Source organism: Carlito syrichta, unplaced genomic scaffold, assembly GCF_000164805.1.
Source record: "Carlito syrichta isolate Samal-C Ts95f unplaced genomic scaffold, Tarsius_syrichta-2.0.1 Scaffold233958, whole genome shotgun sequence".
Classification (NCBI taxonomy): Eukaryota; Metazoa; Chordata; class Mammalia; order Primates; family Tarsiidae; genus Carlito; species Carlito syrichta.
The window spans coordinates 537123-552055 of NW_007178054.1; the positions used below are offsets into that span (position 1 = coordinate 537123).

The 14933-nt window shown below is 37.3% G+C and overlaps 2 protein-coding genes across 3 annotated transcripts in view; one reads left to right on the forward strand and one right to left on the reverse strand.

The window, feature by feature from the left end:
- Positions 1 to 1141, forward strand: part of SCYL3 (SCY1 like pseudokinase 3) — a 36538-nt gene extending 35397 nt beyond the window's left edge. For both annotated transcript variants that reach the window (XM_008051785.1, XM_008051786.2), the window contains one exon: positions 412 to 1141. In XM_008051785.1, coding sequence (XP_008049976.1) covers positions 412 to 471 — 60 coding nt within the window. In that variant the 3' untranslated portion in view covers positions 472 to 1141. The remainder of the gene's footprint in view (positions 1 to 411) is intronic.
- Positions 1135 to 12191, reverse strand: LOC103253499 (uncharacterized protein C1orf112). Its single transcript, XM_021709451.1, has 8 exons — positions 12138 to 12191; positions 11929 to 12051; positions 10689 to 10784; positions 6730 to 6843; positions 4986 to 5090; positions 4264 to 4344; positions 2419 to 2538; positions 1135 to 1465 (listed from the first exon to the last, which is right to left on the reverse strand). Exons 1-8 carry the CDS (start codon positions 12189 to 12191, stop codon positions 1277 to 1279), a joined length of 882 nt encoding a protein of 293 aa, XP_021565126.1. The 3' UTR covers positions 1135 to 1276.
- Positions 12192 to 14933: the final 2742 nt, after the last annotated feature.

Sequence of the window (14933 nt, forward strand, 5' to 3'; positions counted from 1 at the left end):
ATCAAGTCAAGCATAAAATCAACAAAACCAGTTTCTATAACTAGCATCTTTCCTTCCCCTGGAAAAATGTAGCGATACTTAGGCTAAGTTTTTAATGATTTACTTGTCACATGAATAACATTTTTATTTGAAAAAAGAATTAAACCAAGAATATGGTCATTGTGCCTGATTTTACTAGATTTTATGGTTTTTGGAAAGCTATTTTCCAGTGCTTTGTTTTCATAATACTAGAACCAAAGTAATCCTCTAACTTTTTGGCTTTCGGTTGTAGCTTTAAGTTATTTTACTTAGCATGAGGAAGTATATTCTGTCATCAAAAGACAAGTGTTAAGTCCTTTTTTAAAATTCCTGCTTTTCAAATCTGGAGATTGTTTCAGTGAGTTGTTCTTGGTGTGCTTTATTTTGTTGCAGGGAGAGGCTGAAGGCTGGGGAGAAGAAGGGGAGCTGAACTGGGAAGATAACAACTGGTGACAATAGATGTGAGCTGAACTTTGGGAAAATGAACTCCCTTTAAAAAAACAAAGCAAATTAATACCTCAAAAGTAGGCTCCATGGACAAAAAAAAAAAAAAAAAAACAACAAAACCCCAAAGTGGCCTATTTCCCCTTACCAGGAGTTCTTTTTCTAGTCTGTGCCAACTGAAGTTTGAGACTGACCTCAAGTGCTGGCTAAAAGCCCTGGGTAGTGGAGAGGCTCACAGTACTGTTTTCCAGGAAGAGTCTGCATTTGACAGAGGCCAGTTTCTGTCAAGAGAAGTAGCTGAGGAAAGGCTGAATTTACTGCTTTTTCCAGGACAATTCTGGAAGTAAAGAAAATAAACATAAAAATTCAAGCTGGTTAGCTTAATTTTGTGCCATTTCTTTAACAGTCAAAAGACTAAGCTCTATTATGAAATGCAACTTACTGAAAAAAAATTTTAGCTATAAATTATATAAATGATTTTAAATTGCTATCGTTTCCTTAGGCAACTTATTTATTTGTTTACAGTGGTACTGTCTGAGTGAATGGTTCTGTGTGGACCTAGGCAGTTACTGACTGTTTCATGTGTATTACATTGTACCAAAGTTCTTAATGAGAAATATCTCCCACCAATCCTGTTCTCTAAATGTCAAATAAAGACTATTTTCACTAGACTCAATTTACAAAAGCTGTTTTATATGTGCTAGAAAATATACAGACATAGTTACATCAGTATTTTCATTTACAAAATATATTTTAGGTTGACAAAATCAGTTCTGCCTAGTGATAATATGGTGCAGTCCATCTGCGTTTCACCCTAGAGTATGCAACGTCTTAGCTTATCAATCCTTTCTTGGAGCGCCTCCATTTCCATTAGAAGCCAGGGTGGAGCAGGAGCCTTTTGGAGTAATGACTCCGTTGCTTCCAAGGCCTCTGCTACTGTTTGCAGTGCTGACCTGTACTCTTCTTCCAAGGGGAACTCATGGCGAGCTCTTTTTGCACAAGGCTGAAAAGTGAGAAATACACTCAATAAGCAATGCCATAATACCCATCCTAAAAATAAACTTCCTTTTGGACTGGAGTGAAGCTTATTAGAACAAATTCTAAAACTACAAAAAAGTTTATGTGCAAATGTTATTCTAGTCATTGGATTTCAAAGGCCCTATGTACACATTCATCTAAAAAGATATGTGAATGCATTTTGGCTTGTCACTGTGGTTTACGGTGTCCTGTCCTATCCCAAAGGGCTCCCAATGAAAAATGCTTAGTCCAGTAATTTCTGGTATTTTGTAGACATATCTCATAATCTGTCCTTACAAAAAAAGCACCAAGTATGAATTTTTAAAATGTTTCTGTTTAGTTTTAATGCTAATTTTGTAATTGATGAAAGTCATAATCTTTCAGATACTTTTGGAGCCAGTTAAATAAAATACTAGGTTTTTCAAGCATTGCACGGGGGAGCAAAGTATTGTGGCCAAGACATTTTTTATAATTGCAAAAAAGTCTTCGAAGGAAGGTCATGATAAATATAAATTCACAAGGATTTATTTAGGTGTAATTTTTAGACAATGCCAGAATAGAATGTTGATTCAATGAATGAGGTAAGGGGTCAAAGTAAACATGTTGGAAGGTGAGTGAATTGATTGATTTTCTTCTGTGGTTCAGAAACTACTGCACGTATAGCATCACCAGAGTAACAAATAATTTCCCTGAAAGGTATGGTGCTTAAAGCTTTTTTAAAGTTTTTAGTCCCATTTCTATGTGTTGATAACCTTTCAGGAAGAAAAACTGATTTTTAAAGAAGCAACTACCATAAAACAGGACAATTTTACATGTCTAGAACTATTTGATTTGCAATTTAAATACGGACCAATAACCAAACTAGTTCCTGTCTTATCAGTAAGTAATAAGGGCAGAATCTCCCTTGTTAAGAGTTTGATACTGAAAAGCAGCCCATACCTGCAAAGGTGGCCTCTTTACTTCTTCTACAGTCACCGTGGCAAAGGGTTCCCAGAAGATACCTTTTTCCTGCTTCACACGTTCCACTTTGGCAGCTTCAGTTTCATGTACAAACCCAGTCTGCCAGAGAATATGAAAAACCAAGCAAACATCAGCATGTTGGCACTCTTTACTAGGTATCAAATGGTGTTAATGTTCAGAAACTGAAAAGGTCAGATAACTTGACTAAGTTCTGAGTGTCCAACCATTCTGGGCTTAGTCTGTGAACCAGGCAAATTCTGGGAGTTGGTTGGACTCATCTGTAGATGCTTCCTTCCTCTTAGTGTTATCTAGATACAATCACTTTACTATGTTTTCTACAGATAAGTTGTAGAGCCCTTTTTCCTTTTTCAGGGGGGGAATAGTCTGCTAGCCCTTACTACACAGGCAAAGAAACTGGCAACAGCAAAGTACACACATATGCACTTAAAATCCAGCTTAGATGTAAGATATAAGTAAAATATATCCTATACGAGGAGGGACCCCAAAAAACCCAGAAATCATTTGTAATAAATTGTGTATTTATCCTTACATTTTTAAACTTCAGCCACCTTCAAAGTACTCTCCATTTGATGCAATACACCTATAGAGACACTTTTTCCACTGCTCAAAACTTGTCATTTTTGATGCCTTTTAGTGCTGCCATTTTTTGTTTCACCTCTTCCACATCAGCAAAACATTTCCCCTTGAGGACTTTTTTCATCAGGGGAAATAAAAGTTGCTTGGGGTGAGATTGGGTGAATAGGGAAGGTGGGGCACAGGAGCCATTCAGGTTTTGGTCAAACACTGCTTAAACACTCAGCACGGTGTGTGGGCAGATAGTTTGTGTAAATCACCCATCTTGAAATGCACAAACACATTGGGAGAATGCGCAAAATAGAATTCATTAAAGCCAAACACACCCTCTCACAATACTAGCTAGTACACTCATGCTGATGGGTTCCTAGAAGGCTTACCTAGCAGGGAAAGCCTATACAAGGAGCCTGCCCTACAAAAAATAATTCTGTCTATTTGGGGTCCCCCTCATATATGCAAAATATGTATATATCTCTGTGTGTATGTGTGTATTTAATTGCATATATAAAATACATACGGCCCAGTTTAATAATGATCATATAAAAATGAAATACTCAAGTATAATTTACTTTCTTACTCTAAGTTTGCGGTTTAACAGTTCTATTAGTATTTCAATTAACCTTTGACTTATATCTTCACAGTCACCACCTAAGTTTCAAAGTGTGCACAAACATGGGAGCCTTATGATTCAGAGTTTTGGTTCTAACTAAAAAGTTTTAAAATAGTATCACAATCTTGGAAAAATAGATCTTGGCCACAACCAGCACAGAAAACCCATACTTAAATTAAACCTAAAATATGGTAATAATCATCCTCTCAAGCCTAGCCGATTATGTAATCAGGTGCAACTAATTATGATTAGTAGCCAGGCAGGTGGCTCACGCCTGTAATACCAGCACTTTGGGAAGCCAAGGTGGGAGGATTACTTGAGCTCAGGAGTTTGAGACCACCTGGGAAAACATAGCAAAAAAAAAAAATTAGTAGTAGTAATAGCTTAGGGATCCTTGCTACTCATCCCACTGCCTGGATAATCATTTCTACTGTACCTCAATCTACAGGCAGAGAGATTTCACTTTTGTAACTTGATATTTGGTCTCAGTTGCTTAGTAACAGTGTGAGTACCATGCTGAGCAATGTGAAAAGTTTAAGCTAAGAAGATACACAAGTTGGTTCCAATTACACAATATGATAATATACTAAAAAATAAAACATGGGCTATACAAAAAGTACCTTCTCCAGAAAGGATACAACTTTGTTCTTAGTTTCTTCAGAACTAAGACACTGTGGAACTATCTCTTCATGATTTGTTCCCTATTAAAAAACAAAATCGACATTATTATTTCAACTTATAAGGAAAAATGAATTTTAAGGGCTACCTTAATCAAAATTCACTTTAAAAGAAAATACTCAGTGCCAGAGGATACTCAAAGATGATAAACTCACAGTTCTTTCAGGGTGTCTTGGGATAATACAGTATTAACTTCTGTGCAAGTTTAGTGCTGCAAGCTTTAACTACTTCTGTGCAGGCATACTAACGCCTCTGGACTCCCTTCAGACCGAAGGCATGACTGCATAGCAGTGGGTAAAAGTAGAAGGTCAACCCATTGCAGGGGTTACCTTCTCTATAGAACTAAACTACCAGGTTTAACTCTCATGATTGTTCAAGGTAAAATGTATTTTCATTCAACCCAAAAATACTGTCTAGAAGACAGTATCTGCATTAGTAGACCTGGTTTGAAGGCCTGTTCTGGTCCTTGACATTCAGAGGACTTCAGGAAATTCACTTTTGTTTCTCTAGGCCTAATTTCTAGCTCCTGTAAATAGATGACTAGTAATATCCCCTCCAAAAAATTTTATGACTAAGATACAGAAGGAGTTCAATAAATGTGTTGGAGTATCTGAAATATTAAAAAGTTTTAGAAGTCATTGTGAGAAGACGGTCTTATAATTACCTCGGCAAACTGAGTAAACGCCTCTAAGGTATGTTGTTCTAGCAGCCAATTCCTGTCAGCTAGTAGTAATGCAAAAATACATGACATGTTGGGCAGAATTCTGTCCTACAAAAAAACCAAGAGAAAAAGAAACCTCAGTAGAGTACGTTCAATGCACCCAGTGTTGTCAAGTTTCCATAATCCTGGCAACAGTAGATACGTATTAAAAAGTGTAGGTCATGTCATTCCTTTGTCCATATCTTTCCAGTAGCTTCCCATTTCCCTCAAGAGTCAAAGCCAGTTTTAGAATGGCCTGCAAAGTCCTGTACCTTTTTCCTGAATCTTCCAGGCCTGCTCCCCTTTCTGAGGCGTTGCACTTGCTATTTCTTCAGCTCAGAAGACTTCTTCCCAGATACCTATATGGCTTGCTCCCCACCTTCAGGTTTTCACTTACATGTCACCTTGGTGAAGACTCCACTGACCATATCCTGTTTTAAACTATCCCCATATTCATATTCCCTGCCTTCCTTTCCTGCTTTATTCTTCTCCAAAGCACTTACCACCATTTTTTATATATATATATATATATATATATATGTCTCACCACATTACTGTATGTTGCTTCTCAACAGGCTGAGGGTGGGGATTTATTAATTTGGTTCATTAGTGTATCGCCAATGATAAAACAGTGCCTAATACAGTAAGAACTGAAACATTTCTTTAGGCCCTGACTTCATCCATGGGAATATACAAGGCATTGCAAATTCTAGTAATAAAACATTTGTTTCGTAGGTTTTAGGCCAATGCATGGTGTCCACAGCCATGCATGAATGAAGCAGCATTTTAGAATAAACTTATTTTATGGTAAAAAGACTGTTCCAAGGCAAGTATCTTTGAATACTTTTATCAAGAGTTTTTTAAAAAGAAGCTGTTAACCTCTATACTTGTGTAATGAAACATAACCTTACAATATGGAGACAGATGGGACACTGTTGTTAATTTGTGAACAAATAAAATTTAGAAATTAACTAGTTTAGTTTTTGCTTTAAAGTGTTTAATCAACATGTACTGAGATAATCCCATCCACCATGTGTTTGCTCCGATTACAGAAGAAAATTCTCACCAGTGTGAGTTCTTTTTATAGTCTGTCCCTTGGAGGTTAAAAAAAAAAAAAGTATATATCAATTATTTAGAATTGTTAGGTCTAACTATTGCAATGAGAAGGGCAAACTCTCAATTTATGAAGATCTCCTTTTGCTCTGAGGTCTGTGTTTTAAAATTCAGTAGATATGTACTGCCAGGCCATTACATTACAATTTAGTAAACATTCGTCAGCTCTATATACTTTGCAACTTTTTGAAAATTCTGTCTTTAAAAACAATCTCTCTTTCATGGATACATAGCCAAAAAAATAACTTCAATAAATTACCAAATTTCCTAATACTGTATACACTGTACCCTAGAAGACAAAGGCTTACTACCCTCAAGAACCGTCTACCTGTGCCCAACTTGAATGAGAATCTCTTCTGTCAGACTATAGCTAGCCAATAAATTATATATATGTCAATGTATTTTTCTAAAACAAAATAACTTAAAATGTGTTCTATTTTGGCAGTCACCTCTGGAAAATAGATTTTTTCTTTGTCCAACTTTCATTGTCAGTAGTCTGGATTTCAGAAATTAAAAGGCTAAAAAATCCGTTAGTTACAAATTCTTACAGAGATTTTGTTTCTAATAATATAAGAACAGAATTAAGGAGTATTACCTGGATAGTGTGAGGTATAAAAAGATTTCCTAGAGAAGATAAAAAGGTCAGCATTGCCAAACAAACGTGGTCAGGAGGTTCTAATTTAAGTAGTGAGGTCTGCAAAGTTACTACCTACAGAGATAAAGACCAAGGAACGGTTAAAACACATGTTCATGAAAAACTCTGTATACCAAACCTTTAAAATTATTTTGCTCAGACACATCTTGTTTTATTGTACTCACTTTATTACTCCCAGCACATACTGTGCTTATTTATTCATTTGCAAATTGAAGATTTGTGGCAACACTTCATTAAGCAAGTCTATCAGCATGTGTTCATCTGTGTCACATATTGATAATTGTCACAATATTTCAAACCTGTTTATTAGTAGTCTATGTTGGTGATCTGTGGTAAGTGTTCTTTGATGTTACTATTGTTTCACGGAGCCACAAACTGGGCCCATATAAGAACAAACTTAATCAACTGCGTGTGTTCTGCCTGTTTCACCAACAGACAGTTCCAGAATCACTCTCCCTCTCCTCAGGCCTCCCTATTCCCTAAGACACAACAACATTGAAACTGGATCAATTAAGCCCTACAAGGGTCTCTAAGTGAAAAAGAGACTCTCACATCTCTCACTTCAAATTAAAAGCTAGAAATAATGAAAGGCCAAAAGCACAGAAAGGCTGAAAGCTAGGTCTCTTGCACAAAACAGCTAAGTTATGAATGCAAAGGAAAAGTACTACTACAGTGAACATTCAAATGATAAGAAGGTGAAACAGCTTCATTGCTGATGTGGAGAAAGTTTGAATGGTCTGAACTGAAGAGCAAACCAGCCACAACATTTCCTTAAGCCAAAGCCTAATCCAGGCAAGGCCCTAACTACTCTTCAGTTCTATTAAGGCTGAGAGAGGTGAGGAAGCTACAAAAGAAAAGTGTGAAGCTAGCATAGTCGGTTCATAAGGTTTAAGGAAAAAAGCCACCTCTATCACATAAAAGTGCAAAGTAAAGCAGCAAGTGCTGATGTAGAAGCTGCAGCAAGTTACCCAGAAGATCTAGCTAGGATCACTGATGGAGATGGCTACGCTAAACATATTTTCAGTGCAGACGAGATAGCCTTCTATTGGAAGAAGGGCCATCTAAGCCTTTTACAGCAAGAGAGATGTCAATACCTGGCTTTAAAGTTTTAAAGGAAACGCTGACAAAGCCTGGATGACAACACATTACTGAATATTTTAAGCCTACTGTTGAGACCTACTGCTCAGAAAAAAAAGATTCCTTTTAAAACATTACTACTCAATGACAACGCACCTAGTCATTCAAGAGCGCTGATAATACTGTTTTCATACCTACTAACACAGCATCCATTCTGCAGCCTACAGATCAATAGTCATTGCAAGTCTTATTAAAGAAAACATTTTATAAGTAATTCCTCTGATGGACTGGGCAAAGCAAACTGAAAATCTTCTGGGAAGGATTCACCATGCGAGATGCCATGAATAACATTTGATTCACTGGGAGGAGGTCAAAATACCACCATTTAATGAGAATTTGGAAGAAGTTGATTCCAACCCTCATGAATGACTTTGAAGGGTTTAAGACTTCAATGGAGAAAGATGTAGTGAGAATAGCAAGAGAACTAGAATGAGAAGTGTGTATGAATTGCTACAATCTCATGATAAAACTTGAATGGATGAAGAGCTGCTTCTCATGGATGAACTAAGAAAGTGGTTTCTTGAGATGGGACTATTTCTGGTGAAGATGCTGTGAACATGACTGAAACAACAACAAAGGATTTAGAGTATTACATAAACTTAGTTGATAAAGGAGCAGAAGGGTTTCAAAGGATCGACTCCGATTTTGAAAGAAGCTCAATAGTAGGTAAAACGTTAACAAATAGCATTGCATACTACAGAGAAATCTTTCATGAAAGGAAGAGTCAACTGGTGTGGCAAACTTGGCTTAAGAAATTACTGCAGCCACCCCAACCGTTAACAACCAATACACTGACTGACTGGCAGTCATCAACACTGAAAGTAGACCCTCCACCAGGAAAAAGATTATACCCACTGAAAGCTCAGATGATTATTAGCATTTTTTAACAAAAATACTTTTTAAATGAGGGCTACATATTGTCTTTTGTATACATAATGCAACTGCACACCTAACAGACTACAGTATAGTGTAAACAAAACTTCTACATGCACTGGGACACCAAATAATTCATGTGACTTGTGTTATTGTGATAGACTAGAACTGAATCTGCAATATCTCCCAAGTATGCCTGTATTTTAAGTTCTATTGCTAGAAATGCATTATTTGGTAAAGACTGGCAAACTTTTTCTGTGATAGGGGTCAAACAGTAAATATTTTAGGCTTTGCAGGGAACATGTTCTCTGCTGCATATTTTTTCACAAACCTTTAAAAATGCAAAAAATTATCTGTAGCTCCTTGAGCTGAAAAAAAGGAAAGCAAAGTTTAGCCAAGGGGCCATAGTTTGCCAACCCCTGATTTAATTAATTAATTAATTAATTAATTTTTTTGAGTTGGAGTCTCACTCTGTCGCCCAGACTGGAGTGCAGTGGCCGCTCCCGGCACTGCAGCCTTGACCTGCTGGGCTCCGGCGTCCGCCTCAGCCTTCCAAGTAGCTGGAACTACAGGCGCACGCTACTACACCCGGCTAATTTTTTATTTATTGTAGAGATGAGGTCTCGCCAAGTTTCCCAGGCGGGTCTCGAACCCGCGGGCTCAGGCAATCCACTCACCTCAGCCTCCCAAAGGCGCGGGATTACAGGCTGAGCCACTGAGCCTAGCTGCCAACCCCTGACTTAAAGAAACATTGAAGTAAAGTCTTTCATAAAGGAAGCAAACTTATATGAACAATATACTTTAAACTTTTAGAACTTTCATTGTTTGTACTTTATAAAGGTAGGCACATTATATCAAAATTATCAGCACTTAATTTTTCTAAAAGAATATTAGAGACTTCAGAATCAGCAAATTCGAATTGTTACGTTCAGTCAATTATTTTACTGTATTCTCTCTCATTTTTACAATTTAGTAGTCTATATTACACATATGGTTATCAAATAATATACCTAAATAGTAAATACTTGGTAATGCTAACTTCTTCATGTACACATCATTAACAAGACTACTAAAAACAAAGCTGATACTAGTTTATCCCGCAACAGGATCATCTCTTCCATTATCTTCCTAAACAGAAAGAGTCAGTTTCCCCTCTTAACATTTTTTGTTTTTCTTTCCTACCTAACCCTAAACTTAAGCTAACTCTCAATTTTAGGATCAATTCTATCCAGTATGGACTTATTCCAAAGCCTCTAAATCACTTCAGATAAATTGAAGGCCTCTCCCATTTTCTCTGTCATCTTAGAACCTCTAAAAGAATGGCATAACTGAGCCAACACCACAAGGGTTCTCCAGGCAGTGACTGAAGTTCTGGCTGTCCCAGCCATGTAAGTGGGAGGCCAGAGAGAAACTCAATAGAGCTCTTCTTTAAAAAAAAAAAAAAAAATTTCTTCAAAGAAACAATGAGTTATCTTTTAACTCAAGTTGGTTATAGTCCATATTCCCACAGCTGCTGAAATGCCTTTGAAAATGCTGTGAATGCAGGGTATAGCACATGACTCCTAACTTCAGGAATTTTCTTGGGTAGTTAACAGCAACAACAACAAGTCTTAACTGCTGCGTAGCAGAGTGACAAAGAAGAACTAATAAAGGCTGAATTGACAGCCCAGTATACTGACAATACTCTGAGAAGAAAGAGAAAGAAGGAGATATTCTTGATGAAGACAAGTGAATCTGTGACACTTATTTTCAGTTCAACAAGACATGGGTAACAAGCAAACTGGCAATAAATAATTTTAAAGAACTGTTTCTAGAAAGTTACTTTAAGTGATAGCAGTTTAACAACGCCCTTAGCAAGCAAGATAGCAATTTGGTCACTCTATCCTTACCTGAATTATCAGCCGAGGATCTAGAGTTTGAACGAAAAATCCCAACAGTGCAAGTAAAAGGCTGAATGTCTGCTGAATGTAAGGTTGACCTATTATCTTACGTGAGAAACAAAAATAATTTTGGTGAAAATTTTCAATTACATGAGAAAAGCTATAATAACAGCAATCTTTTGTTGAGCATTTATTATATACCAGACAATAAGTGTTTTATATTTATTACCTCTATTATGCCTTATAACAACTCTATGAGGTAGATATTATTACCCTCACTTTACTAATAAGAAAATAGAATCAGAGAGTTTAAACCATTTGATCAAGATCGCATGGCTAGGAAAAAGCAGAGACATGATTGAAATACAGATTTAAGTCTATAGAGGATCTACTAGTTACTTTTGTCTGCCACGGAAAAGCATGCATGTTCCTTAGTAGTCTCAAAAATTCCATTTTTCTTCATACTTTTGGTTTATTAATATTGTAAGCTATATCCCCAGCACAAGAATCTGGAATAATTATTGAATGATTTGAGCATCCAGGGGAAAAGCACATGTTGAAGTAAAAATACTGTAGTAGGACAATAAGACCATAAATAAGCATTAATAATAAAACGTTATCAGCAAAATTATTTATATTATTTCCCAAAAATATGGCTGCTGCCTTCAGCTTCCACTGTTTGCCAGAGCTCACATATCCTACCAAGTCAAAGAAAACAAACATCACATTTAGATTTTTAACCTATGAAGTTTAGAACCATCTGTGTAGATGTATATCATTCTAACTGTAGCCTGCTCATCACTTGGCTTCCTGGCTTTGTTGGGAAAGAGGAATACAAACTAGCCACATCTGTTCACTTCCCCTTCCACCTTTAAGTCAGATCACTCTCCAATGCCCCAAGCATTTTATAAAAGACCCTAGAATCACATAAGTAGGCTACATTAATTCAAGAAAACAGCAACAACAGGGAGATTTTTAATTCCTTTTAAGAAGCAGGGTCGAACCAGTCAGAAAAATAAATAGGGACGACTGCCCCTGTCACATTACTATATTCTAATTTTACTAATATGTTATCACACTCTGAAAAAGAAAACTGTCCGAGAGTATGAATAGATATTTAAGTTCTAATCATAAGTTCTACCAAGAAACCAAAGAAATTAAATTTTACTCAACAGGGAAATTTCAGAACTATTCTTTTTTCACTATTTTTTATTTGTTCTTCAGAAAAAGGATAAGTTGCTTTCCTCACCTGTTTAATGTTTAAAACAGTCCAAAGTTGACTCCCAACTTCCATAATTGCTGTTTGTTGTCCAGTATCCAGAGCTTCACCAGCAGAATTGCACACTGTAAGCAAAGCTGAGAGTACTGTGTTCTGAAGGGGAGAAAGAGGGAAAGGACTTGAGTTTAGATACCAGTGTAAAGGACCAGGAGCCCAGTTATCTAGAGGTTATGAGGTACCTTTAATACTTCAAAAAAGTCCGCATACAATAATATTTCTAAGACCAAAGCCATCAGCTAGTTTAACACAAGTATATTTTTATTAAAAGTAATTTTCCTGATATACAAAAACATTTGATTTTTCCACATAAACACTTTTTCCTTTTAGGTGTAAACTTTGATAACTTAAAAATAGAAACAGCAGTTTACGACTGAGAAAAATGGTCAGTCAAGCTAAATAATATCCATAAATAAAAAGTTTTATGTTTTCACATTATACACCCAACCTCTCAGTTTCTAGATTTTTATCGTTCCTATTTTTTTTTTAAATGTTAAATTCCTCAGCAACACTGCATTTAATAAGCAAATATATTCCTTAAGAAATATACTGCCTATAAATGTAATCTTTTCTGGATTTGCTCTTAGCTATGTGTTAAAATACTCAAATCTCCCCTAACTGGCCAGGAATGGGGTTGTTCGAGGTATGGTGGCAGTAGGATGGAGACCATATGAGAATGTAAACATTTCATTAACAATGAATGCCTTAAATTCGTGATACTTCAACAATCACACTTCATTGTATGTAATTACCATACAGCTTATTTAAGATTTACCTATTTCCTTTAACAAATAAATATGTTCAGCAACCTGCTGGACTAAAGTTTTGGTCATAGCTCAAAGGTTTATTCAAAGTGCTTTTATTTATAAAACAAAATATCTTTTGTCTTCACTACAAAAATTGGTGCACATTAAATGCAAAACCTGAACAAATTTACCCACTCCTAACCAAGTATTTAATAGTTCTTCCCAAATAAAGTCATATAAAAGGTTATTTCCTTTGGGTAGATGTAAATGTTTTAAATTACCTTAATAATTATGGTCAAGTGTCATGACATAACAGAATATTAGAACCATTCACATTCAGCATGGAAACATATGCCCTAAGCAAACCTTTAACTTCTAACTTAAAATTGTAAATAGGCCTCTAATTCCTTGAATGCCCTGTCCCTATCCTTGCTTAATTTTTCTTCACTTAACATAAATTGATATTTGTTGTTTTACTATTGCTAAGACATATGTAAGTCCGAGAGTAGAAATTTTTGTTTCTCGTTTCCTGACAAAACTTCAGTGCTGACTGGGAGGTCAGGAAGACGGCAGCCGAGCCAGCTGGACTACGTGAGTCCCGGTGTGAGCGAGTTAGTATATGGAAAATATTGTGTACATGCCGGTGACTGAGTGGCCATGTGAGTGGCTGACAGTGAGGGCTAGGAAGCTAGCAGCCAGGGCTCTCCTGGTGCAGCGACTGGTGCCACAGAAGCTCATATTGGACCCTAGCAATTCCCAGGACGTAGAAGACAAGTGATATTTTCTTATTTATTTATTTATTTTTATAATTAACCAACTCCTTCCTGGGAAGAAAATCCTGGGAGAGACTAAGTGGGGGCTCGTGCGGCAGTGGCCAGGGCCCTCCTGGTGCGACAGCTCGTGCTGCAGCTTCTCTGCTTGGTCCCTGGCTCTTCCCAGGTCACAGAAGCCAAGAGTCATTTTTTTTTTAATGGACAAAAGTCTCTGCTTCACCGGTGCAGCAGGAGCTGTGGAGGGAGCCCAAAGGCAGAGTCACAATGAAGAGGACAAGAGAGGCACCCACCACCATCTTGAAGGTGGGGCAGGGAAGTGCTCTGACTTGCACACTATGGAGCAACAGACCCGATCTCTGTGACTGGAGGATCAACTACACAGGGTTGATCGTGACCCAGGGGGAACATCCTGAAAGCCCAAACTTCGGAGGGACCTGATGAGTGCTGAGTCCCAGGCGCCCCAGCCCCTATCCTGATCCAGCCACGGGACAAAGGGTGTGGTCAGAAAAGGAGGAGGAAGAACTCCAAAGACATCAGTGGTGAGTCTGCCCCCACAATCCTCTGAATGTCAGACCCACACAGCTGGGCCACGACTGAGAGGGGCACACCCAGGTGGAGGATGAACCACAGTCACGATAGGAGAAAACTCCATTCCAGGAACGGCCTGGCTGGGGGACCCCCAGTGAGTACATACCTGGGGAAGAGACAATCCCACACCTCCCCACCAGAGGGTATCTCCCTGACCATACGAGAATGGGGGGGGAGGATTGCAGCCCCACCCACTCCACTGCCCCTACTCTGGACACTGGGGAAAGAGTGAAAGAAGTGGCAGCTCTTCGGGAGAGAGCAGACTAGAGGAACAGTTACAGAGCCTGCCACAAGAGGGCAGGGTTTTTTTCTAAATATTTTTTCTAATTTAAAAATTTTTTTTGCCTGATAGTTCATCTATTTTTAGAATATTTTTTCTTTGCACATGAATGTGTACATGAGGGTTTGATATGCATCCTCACCCCCTCTTTTTTTCTTGTTCTTTCTTCTTTTGCTTTTTGTTTTCTGTTTATGTGTATGTAAATGATTGAGTGTTCATCTTTCAATTTTATTGTTGTTGTTGGCTTGTTTTTGCTCTTTTGTTCTTCTCTTTTATTATTGTTATTATTATTATTTTAGTTTAAGGTGTGTGTCAATATATGCATGAGGGTTCAATATGAATTCCATTTTTTCTGGTCTTTCTGTTTTTCTTCTCCATTCATTTAGTGCTAGGCGTGTGTGTGTGTGTGTGTGTGTGTTTTTAGTTTTCCTAGGTTTTTTTTTTGTTGTTTGTTTCATTTCAATTTGTTGTTATTTCAGTTTGCTTTGGGGTGTGTGTATATGTCTGTGTTCAATTGTTTCTAGCTTTGGTTTCTGATTTCATTATTCTGTGGTTTTTTTCTCTTTTTTTTTCCTTTTAATTCTTGTCCAT